The sequence below is a fragment of the Chelonia mydas genome, chromosome 11 (assembly GCF_015237465.2).
Source record: "Chelonia mydas isolate rCheMyd1 chromosome 11, rCheMyd1.pri.v2, whole genome shotgun sequence".
Classification (NCBI taxonomy): Eukaryota; Metazoa; Chordata; order Testudines; family Cheloniidae; genus Chelonia; species Chelonia mydas.
The window spans coordinates 6,576,221-6,588,825 of NC_051251.2; the positions used below are offsets into that span (position 1 = coordinate 6,576,221).

At 38.8% G+C, this 12,605-nt stretch overlaps 1 protein-coding gene across 3 annotated transcripts in view; it reads right to left on the reverse strand.

The window, feature by feature from the left end:
* The window catches only part of CNTNAP5 (contactin associated protein family member 5), a 424,927-nt gene that overhangs the window by 125,665 nt on the left and 286,657 nt on the right, over positions 1-12,605 (reverse strand). For all 3 annotated transcript variants that reach the window (XM_043525185.1, XM_037912460.2, XM_043525186.1), the window contains one exon: positions 9,910-10,029. In XM_043525185.1, the coding sequence (XP_043381120.1) occupies positions 9,910-10,029 (120 nt within the window). The remainder of the gene's footprint in view (positions 1-9,909; positions 10,030-12,605) is intronic.

The following is a 12,605-nucleotide window of genomic DNA, read 5'->3' on the forward strand; positions in this document are numbered from 1 at the left end:
GCTGGTAGAGGAACCCACAAGGGGAGAGGCAATTCTCAATGTAGTCCTGAGTGAAGTTCAGGATCTGGTCCAAGGGGTAACTATAAGAGGACCGCTTGGAAATAGTGACCATAACATAATAACATTTAACATTCCTGTGGTGGGAAGAACACCTCAACAGCCCAACACTGTGGCATTTAATTTCAGAAAAGGGAAACTATGCAAAAGTGAGGAGGTTAGTTACACAGAAATTAAAAGGTACCATGACTAGAGTGAAATCCCTGCAAGCTGCATGGACACGTTTCAAAGACACCATAATAGAGGCCCACTTAAATGTATACCCCAAATTTAAAAAAAACTACAGTAAAAGAACTAAAAAAGAGTCACCGTGGCCTAACAACCATGTAAAAGAAGCAGTGAGAGATAAAAAGACATCTTTTAAAAAGTGGAAGTCAAATCCTAGTGAGGTAAATAGAAAGGAGCATAAAAACTGCCAAATTAGGTGTAAAAATGTAATCAGAAAAGCCAAAAAGGAGTTTGAAAAACAGATAGTCAAAACCTCAAAAGGTAATAACAAAATGTTTTTTAAGTACATCAGAAGCAGGAAGCCTGCTAAACAACCAGTGGGGCCCCTGAACGATCGAGATACAAAAGGAGCACTTAAAGATGATAAAGTCATTGCAGAGAAACTAAATGAATTCTTTGCTTCAGTCTTCACGGCTGAGGACGTTAGGGAGATTCCCAAACCTGAGCAGTCTTTTGTAGGTGACAAACCTGAGGAATTGTCACAGATTGAAGTGTCACTAGAGGAGGTTTTGGAATTAATTGAGAAACTTAACAGGAACAAGTCACCGGGACCACATGGCATTCACCCAAGAGTTCTGAAAGAACTCCAATGTGAAATTGTGGAAATATTAACTATGGTTTGTAACCTGTCCTTTAAATCAGCTACTGTACCCAATGACTGGAAGATAACTAATGTAACACCAATATTTAAAAAGGGCTCCAGAGGTGATCCCGGCAATTACAGACCGGTAAGTCTAACGTCAGTACCGGGCAAATTAGTTGAAACAATAGTAAAGAATAAAATTGTGAGACACATTGAAGAACATAAATTGTTGCGCAAAAGTCAACATGGTTTCTGTAAAGGGAGATCATGTCTTACTAATCTACTGGAGTTCTTTGAGGGGGTCAACAAACATGTGGACAAGGGGAATCCAGTGGACATAGTGTACTTTGATTTCCAGAAAGCCTTTGTCAAGGTCCCTCACCAAAGGCTCTTATGTAAATTAAGTTGTCATGGGACAAGAGGGGAGATCCTTTCATGGATTGAGAACTGGTTAAAAGATAGGGAACAAAGGATAGGAATAAATGGTAGATTCTCAGAATGGAGAGGGGTAACTAGTGGTGTTCCCCAATGGTCAGTCCTAGGACCAATCCTATTCAACTTATTCATAAATGATCTGGAGAAAGGGGTAAACAGGGAGGTGGCAAAGTTTGCAGATACTAAACTGCTCAAGATAGTTAAAATCAAAGCAGACTGTGAAGAACTTCAAAAAGATCTCACAAAACAAAGTCATTGGGCAACAAAATAGCAAATTAAATGTAATGTGGATAAATGTAAAGTAATGCACATTGGAAAACAATAACCCCAACTATATGATGGGGGCTAATTTAGCTACAACTAATCAGGAAAGAGATCTTGGAGTCATCGTGGATAGTTCTCTGAAGATGTCCATGCAGTGCGCAGTGGCAGTCAAAAAAGCGAACAGGATGTTAGAAATCATTAAAAAAGGGATAGACAATACAATAGATAATATCTTATTGTCCTTATATAAATCCATGGTCCACCCACATCTTGAATACTGTGTTCAGATGTGGTCCCCTCATCTCAAAAAAGATATACTGGCATTAGAAAAGGTTCAGAGAAGGGCAATTAAATGATTAGGGGTTTGGAACAGGTCCCACTGAGGAGAGATTAAAGAGGCTAGGACTTTCAGCTTGGAAAAGAGGAGACTAAGGGGGCATATGATAGAGGTACATAAAATCATGAGTGGTGTGGAGAAAGTGAATAAGGAAAAGTTATTTACTTGTTCCCATAATATAAGAACTGGGGGTCACCAAATGAAATTAATGGGCAGCAGGTTTAAAACAAATAAAATGAAGTTCTTCTTCACACAGCGCAGTTAACCTGTGGAACTCCTTGCCTGATGAGGTTGAGAAGGCTAGGACTATAACAGGGTTTAAAAGAGAACTGGATAAATTTATGGAGGTTAAGTCCATTAATGGCTATTAGCCACGATGGGTAAGGAATGGTGTCCCTAGCCTCTGTTTGTCAGAGGGTGGAGATGGATGGCAGGAGAGAGATCACTTGATCATTACCTGTTAGGTTCACTCCCTCTGGGGCACCTGGTATTGGCCACTGTCGGCAGACAGGATACTGGGCTGGACGGACCTTTGGTCTGACCCAGTATGGCCCTTCTTATGTTCTAATGTCTGAGAGATATGTTGCAAATCTCTTTACAATGCCTTGACTAAGAAAGGTCCTCAATAAACACCAAGGACTTTAGGCTCATAGTCTTGCCCATTGACATCAATGTGAATTAGATCAAACTCTTAGGCTATGTCTACATTGCAATCAGCAGGAATGATTGCAGCACATGTAGGTATTCCCAAGCTAGCTTTCATCAAGCTGGGGTACTAAAAATGTCAGCAAAGCCAGAGCAACACGGGCTAGCTGCCCAAGTACGTAAGGCAGGTCCCGAGTGGACTTGTACTCGAAAATCCCAAAGCTAGATAAAGAGTCTTAGGATTTAATAAAAGTTTTGCCCTTGACTTCTAAGGTCCAGTCTCTATTTAAACAGTATTTAACTGATTATATAGTGTCCTGTCTCTATTTAAATAGTATTTAAATTATTTAAATTAATTATAAATTAGTAACATTAACAAAAATTTTGTAAAGAGTGGGGACAAAGCAAATGGGAGTGCCCACAACTAACTTGGTCCCTAATAGGATGTCATTTAAACCATTCAAGCGAACAATGTACCATGCAATATTTAGCTTCTAATGGCACAAAAGTGTTTAATTTAGGCAATGGGTGTATTTGTGTGGTAACCACTAAAAACCATGTACTTAAAAAAAAGTATAAGAAAAAAGGCCAAATTAATTTATGTAAATGTAATATAACAAAGGTGATTATTAATACAATTATTTACCGAGGTCCTCTATTTTAAAGAAAAGTTGTTTAAAAAACAAGAAATGTAAACTGGTCCTTTAATTTAAAAATACATTAAGAACAATAAAAAAATAATAAGAGCAAAAACAAAAAATCAGGCAATATGCAAAATATGTATCTCAGTCTGCTCAGCTAAAAAAACAAACATTTTAATCCGCAATGGTCAAGTATTAAAATTTTTAAAACATGGCAATTTCTTATTGGTACAATGTTTTTTAAAAATGGTCTCCCAGTGTCACAGCTCTTCTAAATTTAATGCTACATCCTATTGTCATATTGTTTGTATTAATAATTTTGTTAACCTTTATTATGCTATGTTTATACTGCCAAATAAAAACAACAACAAAAAGTTTTGAAGCAAGTAATATATAAAATTAAATTGCTTGCAAAATTATAAAGTGATACAATAATTAATGGCATATATCATGTATCAAGAGGGGGGAATGTTGGGATTATATATATATATATATATATATATATATATATATATATATATATATATATATAGTGAGTCATATATCCATGTAATACATTATAGGTCATTAAGGCCTGGTATGAATTACGCATGCTTAACATGAATACGTATGTTGCAAATTAGCAACCAAAGCAAGAACTTAAGGTCAAGGACTATTAAGATTGTTTTTGCACAAATACTTTTATGTTCCGAGAAAAATACGGAAAATCATCAGAGAAGGAAACAACACCAGCTGGACGGATAAAAAATTGTATAAAAATTGGAGAAAATGGCACACCTATGATCACGGCGGCCCACCCAGGATTGTCTCTTTGGGATTGTGTGGGTAGAAGGCTTAGTAAACAAAGGCAAAGAACCAAGGACGCAACGGAATGAACTATAAATGGTTGCCTATGATTTCTGTAAATCGGAGTCATTTATTAATCCAAAGTCTTGTGTAAATAAATGTGCTTCCAGCATCTTCTGATCTTATAATTGAAAGAAATCTTGACTGGCCATCGGAACCATTCTGACCTTTGGAATCTGGCATAGTACGTTTGGGGTGTAAATGTAAAGTAAGTAGCGTTTGTTTTGTAATCAATAAAAATCATTTAAAGTGTTATATGCCTCTCTTGTGGGTTTAACATAATGAGGTAGACGCAGGTGATAAAATCAATGGGAGTAGTACGTGACTACTAAAGTTATGCATGTGCTTAACTGCTTTGATAGTCTGAGGCCTTATTTTCTGCATGTAATTGGATACATAGCACACAGCGGGGTCAGGTAAACGAGTTGGTTCAAAGTGTAATAAAAGTGTCGAGCACTGCAGGAATTATGGGGAAGAAAGATTAGGAGTGATTTTATAAATCGCAAGGGTCACTTTGACGGTTTAGATGTCTGATTATCCATTTCCTGCAGCAACTTTTACAATCCCTGCTTGTGACTGTAGCTTAAATACGATTTCTATGCAGTATTCTGAAAGATGGAAAATGAAAATTTTCTTTGGCTCTACAAGATAGTAGATATTTGCATTTCAAGTTCAGATTTTAATGTACAAAAAGGGAAATGTTCAGCCTACAGATAGGGACCACTTCTTATTCTCTGACACAAGGTTCCTTTATGGGAGTTTCCCAAACAAATTTCAGACTAGCAGTAAGAGCCACGGAAAAGGATGGTCATCTTCCCTAAGCATTGATCTTGTCATACCAACTTCTAAGTGTTATTGATTTGATGGCCCAGGATCTGTGTACAACAAAACTGCAGAACTAAAAAAATAGAGGAGGGGTATCTTGCTGTGCATCGTAACCAAATCTTTCAGAGACCGAGGTTAAAATGTATTCCCTAGGAAGTGTGAAGAGGTCATTTTAAACACTCTCCATTACAGAGGAGCAATACAAGTACACAGCTGTGGGTTGCATGTCTTTAGACTTAGTGCTGGAGGGTGTGATGAAATACACAAGACAGATCAATAGACTTCAAGCAGTAAGAGAAAGAGAGCAAGCTTCAGAGGACCATAACCAATGCTTCACCAGTTCAGACCAGTGCAAGAGAATTTAATAATAGGCAATTATTGAATGACCTGCCTACAGGGGACATCTCTCTCTCTCGCACACACACACACACAATCTAATTCAACTGTAGATGTTCTCATTGTTAATCATGAAATTCTCTTTAAATCCTGCTCTGCTTTAAGCTTAATGATATTCAGGGCAATGAGTTCCATGGGTTAGTTATGTGCTGGATGAAAGTATTTCCTCTTTTACCAGTATTAAGTGTGTTGCCTTTCAGTGTCATTAAATGTCTCTTTGGTATTGAATTCTGCAAAAGTGCAGATGGAAGCACCTGATTTACCTCCCCTATATCACTGATTTCTATATGCCCCCTCTTATACATCTCCTGTCTAAACCCAACATTCCCAGTCTTTCCAGCCTTGCTTTGCACAGAAGTCTTTCTGTGACTCGTTAGGTTTGTCCCTGAATACCTTCTATTCCAACAATGTCTTTTTTTTTTTTTGACAGTAACTAGAAATAAACACAACCTTCAAGATGAGGCCAATATAAAGTACCCCAGAGTCTTCTCTGTTCTTGACTAAACTAAAGAATAGTTTGTCATCTGCAATTTGTCACCACACTGTTCAGCCATTTTTCCAGATCATTAATTAATATAATGAACAACAATGGTTACACAAGGCATCGTGAGACACCCCACCACTAACTTCTTGCCATGTTGAAAGCAGAACATATAGTCTGTCTTCCTTCTCAGATGCACACAGACAGACACACATTCTATGCTTTCTTCAGAATTTTTGTTCAGTGCCAAGGTGATACACTGCATAGAAATAACTAAGATTAGATAGATTATTATGTATACTAATTAATAACACATTGGTACCTTTCCAGGTCTAGATCCCACACAAACTGGGTGTTTTAATTAGATGCCATCATTTGGAAAAGCAATTCAGTCCCAGTTAATAACTGACTAAGGCCATTGTCGCAATCTGATCTAATAGGAATAAATGCATTTAGTTGTAGTTGTTGCTAATTGTTAGCTACATACTTAGGATAAATTCTGCTCTCAAAGCCTCATGGCAGAGTTCATCTCAGATGATTTGCCTCTCCTCACTGAAATCCCCGCTTCAAAATGTCATATCCATTGCAATGCAAAGTACTTCGTTCATAACACTACTACGAATACAGGCCACATGTTATTCCTTTATCTGGATTTTCCATTGCTTCGTGTCATCCTTAAATCTCTCAGACTAACTCTTTGGGGCATGAGTTGTACACCTATTCTCAGCACTACACTAACAACAACAACAAACAACTAGTTGCACAGAAAGGGGGGAGGTTTTATGGTTAGGTAACTAGCTAATCTGGGGTCAATTCCCAGCTCTGCCTTGCTCTCCTTTGGTGACTGTAAACAAGTCTTTTTCTCTCTGTGCTTCAGTCTCCCATCTGTAAAATGGGAGAATGATAGAGTTGGCTGGAAAATGGTTTTATTTCCCTGTCAAAAAAATTAAACTTTTTTGGGAAAACCAAAACCCAAAAGTTTTACAATTTTCAGCAACCAATTTTTGTAAACATTAATAGAAAGAAAATTAGCTTTGAGATTTCTGGCTTTCCACCAAAAAATGCAATGTTTTCAAAGAAAACACAGACATACACTCTCTCTCGTTTGCCTTGGTGACATAGATTGTAAATTCTTTGGAGCAGGAATTATTACTCCCTCTGTGTATGCACAATGCCTAGTACAATGGGGTCCCATCTGGATGAATGCCTACGTGCTATTTGTAGCCTTTTTTATTTAAATTTACTTTAGTACCTTTGTATTAAATTACCAAGGATTAGCTCCTGTTGCTAGAGTTTCAAGCTCAAAAAAGTGAAAATCACCTCTGGTGCTTTTCTCAAATTTGGAGAATCCAGGAACACACGAAGATTAAGGATAGTGACCGCAGACACAATCACAAGTACAAAGTCTTATCTGTACTACTACAAGTTTAATTAAAGCAATAATTAAGGTTACAATTATCAATGAATATATAAATCCTACAAAAATACATGCAACGACTGAGGCTGCAGTCATACTCACATTCTCAAAGGTATTCTAGGATCTCTCAACACATGAGTATCAATAGAGGAATGGTCCTTGCTGGGGTTTCCCGTGGAGTTGTCCCTTGCGGTTTTCCCTTTTTTACCCAACCAGACAACCTCTTTTATATCATTGTTCTGACCACATCTAATAACTTATGCATATGCATGAGTGTTTCAATGCTCTTTTCCTCATCTGTACTTCCACGCTCTAAGGATATTGTTTTGCATAGGTTGTTTTCTTAGTTTCCCTTATTCTTACCAGCATTTTTGCACAATATGTAACGTGTGGTCAGGACAGAACATTCCATGAGGTTATAATCAGGTATACAATGGTTTTGGACAATACACTGCAGTCTATTGCAATCTAGTTTTCCATAACATAACCTATTGGCACAATTTCTACAGTAATCTTGTGACCTTATTGGCTTAGGGTTATTCCTAGGTCACCCACTCATGTCAAGCATTCTTAAGCCTATGGCCTAGTCTGGCTGAGCTAAAATCTTAGAGGTCTCAGCCTGTAGGCCTTGCATTCTAGCCAGGCTTTACTTATACGCCTAATACACACTCATCACTCCTAAATACTTGATGATCCGATGAAGTGAGCTGTAGCTCACGAAAGCTCATGCTCAAATAAATTGGTTAGTCTCTAAGGTGCCACAAGTACTCCTTTTCTTTTTGCAAATACAGACTAACACGGCTGTTACTCTGAATCCTAAATACTTGTCAACCTTATACTTCGATAATCCCACAATTTATATCTATTTAGCATACATGTATTATATATGAATTGAGCATAACACCAAATAACACAATGATAAGTGGATGATAAAATGAACTAATTGACTACGTACTGTGATGTAAACATATAGTAATAATAAATATTAATATTAATTATGGCTCCATATTGGAGTCCAAAAAACACCATGCTGATGAGAAGATGGAACTCTGCCTTAATACTTGAGATTCAACAACTGTTGAACAGACACTTCTAATTAAATATTTGTTACACTTGAATAAAAACATACTTAATCATTAACTGGTGTGTGTTTAATTAACATGTAATAATTGCCCAATTACATCACCATGACAATTTAATTTGAGACACTAAGTATGAGTTGATTGAGGAAGCAATGTAAAGGCTCATGGTGTGCTCTGGATTGAATCTGGAGGGGATGTGCGGCTGGCTAACGTAGCCACAGTTACCAGCCAAGCAGAGCGTATGGCATGGTCCCCTATCTGTACCTGGCCAGTAAAAGTAACCAGTGGAGAGTGGGGAAGGGCAGGGTAATAGCCCCTGTTCCTTCCCCTTTTCAGTCAGCTGCGGTCCTTGGCTATATTTTGGCTTCTCTCTGAACAGAGTGAAAGGAGGAAGAGAACTGGTCTCTAAGTTTTAGGGCCAAAATCTGCTCTCAGACAAGCACATGCAGCTCTCCATGTGAATTGCACTCAGATCTCTAAGGGGAGATTTTACTGAGCTTCTCCTTTGTGAGTTGCATTTCATTTTAAACTATGGGACAACAACTTGAAGAGTCATAACCAAAAGACCGTCTTTCTAAGTTCCTATCTTAGCTCCCATCTATGTAATATTTGAGCTGCTCCTAAGTGTAAGAAGTTACAAAGAATCTCTCTTGTTTCCTTCCCTGGTGGTATGAGGCAGGCTTAGAGGGGTTGGTTTCTATTTTTTTAAATGATTATTGAATATAAGAAAGCACTGGTGTCAGTGAGGGTATTGTGGTAGAAAAGCTTGGACAAAGAAGCGAGCTTTGAGATTAGCTCAATGCAATGAGGTTAGTGGTCAATTCCTGTTTCACTAGGCTGTGAGCTCTACAGTGCAGGCCCAGTTCCGGAGAAGGTTCCATCTCCCCCAGTCATGAGTCTTTCCATAATGGTAGACAATGTCACTGTTCCAACATAATGAGGCTCTTATGAGATGTCATGGTCACAGAGCGAGTTTCCCGCACAGTGACTGCCAATCAGCTCATCCTAACCTGAAAAGTACCACCTCTCTTTAGTGAGAGAAAGGATGTCCTGTTAATTTCTGTACTAATTAAGGTCCTCCTTCTACAAACCCTTATGTGAGTTATCTCACTGATCGTCAGTGGGGCTACTTGTGTAAGGAGTACCGTATGCTTTGAGTACAGACTGCACACAGTGCTGAAGTATACGTAGTGGACTTTCTACCTAACTATTTATTTCTCTCATAACTGAGCTGAACCTTACAATAAGAAGCTATTATATAAGTGGAGCAAAGAAACAGTTAAGTTAAGAAACAGATCTGGGTTTCACGTTTATGAGATCTCATAAAAATAATACTGAGGGTGAACTAAAAATCAGGATGTTTATGAAAAATGCAATAACATCCTCTCACTAAGTACAATTTGTTCTTTTAGCCATAGCAAAGGCCTGCATATCTGTTCCACCCTGAGTGGCAGGAATCATACAGGCTTGGATTGTACTGCTATCTGATATTAACCAGTGGAAATCCTTCTAAATTTAACATTCATCACAAAAACTACAAATCTGCTGCCTTTTTTTCCCACCATCAAAATATCCACAACTCTGAGGTTCTCTTAACAATACAAACAGAAAACATTTATTATAAGACATTTAGAGCCAATGTTAAACATTGCCGGCAATGCAGTATCCTTACCCGTGATATTGCAGTAAACCTGGAATGGTCCAAGTGGTCCACTTCCATCGGAATCAATATGAAAGAAACCAGACGTCTTCCCTTTGTGACGATAGGCTTCACACGATTGCTCGTAGATGGCTGCAATACAGAGAGAGATATATTACTTCAGAGATACAGTGAGGGCACCGGTAGGCATGCAGGTATCCACAATTATAACGATTGTCAGTGTCATTATTTATCCCCTTGATTTACTGCTGGCTTGTATTTCTGTCCCCAGTTCAGGAAACATGAGTTAAACACATGCTTGAGTGCTTTCCTGGATAGAGACGGATCTAAGCATGTGCTCTGCTGAATTGGGGCCTCAAATAATGTTAAGCTGGTATTTTCCTGACGAGGTTAATTAAATGTTTTAAAGGACTGATATAAAATTAGGTATGTGCCATTGTCCAACTGAAGGGATGTAGCACGCACTGGAGAGCAATAATCTACATATGACTTACAACATGGACACCCTTGGAAGCCTGGACAATCTGGGCCATAGCAGTTCCATGCCTTCCCTGGAGTAGATGGTGGGTTCCCTATTGAAAGGGGAGCCCAGAGCTTCTTTGAGTGTCTATCACCCTAGAGAAAATGACAAACAGTCTGTCTCTGCCAGGAAGACAAGGGTTCAGGGATACTCAGAGAGATTGTCATCCTATTTTTATATATCACACTCATGTTTTCTCCATGTATAAATCTTCCTGTGCTGAAGGATACATGCCCAGAGAAAGCTTCAATACGTATAAATTCAAGGGGTATATAATACAAGCTGGGACTATCACTGAAGAGCAATAAGAACGTGGTAAAAACTGCCCAACGGTAAAAACAGTTCTTTTGATTATACACGTCATCAAACTTCAGGTAAGATATGACAATCTCAATTGCTTAATTTATCCCTTGGGCACTATATTACCGCTAATATTGACCCTAGGTCCATTAAGAGTCATATATGCACATATGTTTTTGTCTACACACACACACACACACACACACACACACACACACACACACACACACTTTCAAATAGTTAATGCTTTCACTTCCGGCAGAGATACTTGGCAAATAGCCTCCTTCAGAACTGATGCTAACATGTCCCCACACAGCAAGCAGATTTTAACAGCAGCTGGTGGCTTCCTTGGCATGCAGGAGAATGCATTAGTCCATACAATTCCTATTACAGGTCAAGTGTGGCAAGATCCAAAATGGCAAGAGACCCAAAATGTGGGATACAACCAAAAGAGGTGCTGGAAGGGATAATGGTATTGATCTTTTTTTTGTATATCATACATGATGATGCCATAGCTTCCAGCTGACTAATTCACATTTTGTGACATCCATAATTTACAATAATGAGAGACACTCCTCATAATCCACATGCCATGGAGACAGAGGAAATCCCTCAGGAGAGACGGCTAAGTGGTGAATGCATGAAGATCTTCCGACTGGAATTTTGAGTGTCTATGCTCGCCTTCCCACTGTAAGAGGAATTGATTCTACTTCCATGTAAACTGCTACCAAATTACATTGATCTGAGTTTATTAACCGTAACAGTTTGTTTATTGTTGTTTAACTAATTCCTAAAACTCAGCCAGACTTGGCAGATGGATCAAGACTTTTTCCTCCCTACAAGACACACATATCTGGGACATACGGTAGTTCTGAAAATGCAAGCGAACACAGCAACATAGGGCCTTGCAATGAATAAGCTCATTAGCAATAACGGTAGCAGAACACAGAGTAATATACTTGAGTATTATCTTCGGCTGCTGCAAGGTCAAATCTCTATTTTTCTTGCCCTTTGATTTTATGTGTACATTTAACAGCTATTCACACACAAACACACACCACTATTCAGCGATACAGCATGCATATAGACTGAGAGGCACACAGGGGAATTTGGAAGTATCCCATTTGTTAGGTTCTACAAATTTCTTCCTAAGTCCCATCCACTTTTCAGCCATCAGAGCTGTACAGTTAAATTAGATATACTATACTGTTTGTAGTGTTGATGTTGTAAATAAAGCTTTGCTGTTCATAGTGTCTTTCACCCAGAAGAATCTCAAGGAGCATTACAAAGTGAATCTAAAAAAAAAAAAATCACTCCCCCCACTTCAAAAAGGCAGCCCCTTCTGGTGTGGAACAGAGCAGCAATTCTGTACTAGGAAGATCACACAGCTGCTAGATATATAGATATAGATATTTAATAGAAAGAGAAGAATTGTTTTCTCCAATGGATTATGCTTCAGAAGGAACGATTTTAAATAGCCAGAATGGAATTCTGGACAGGGCACGAGGGCTGATGCTGCTACTATTTCAAAAATGCTGAGAGACTTAACAGCCATTAAGTGATCAGGTCCCTGTTTTAACGTCTGCTAAGAACGCAGCACCTCCAGCAGCATGGTGCTGGGGGCATGGTCCCAGTGGGACTCAGAGAAAAATGTGCCCACTAGGGGACTGGGGTGTAGGGGGTCTGGTCTAGCGGTAACAGTTGGTTGGGGTCCAAACATCAGGGGCAATACTTGGAGGGGAGGGTCAGAGGAATTGCTAGAGCTGGGTTCAATAAGCAAGAGTCAAGTAAAAGCCAGGCTGGGTTGGGGACTGGAGATCAGCGGTAGTACCAGGCTAGAAACAGGCAGCAGGAATCAGGGTCTGAGTCAGGCCAGAGTCGGAGACCT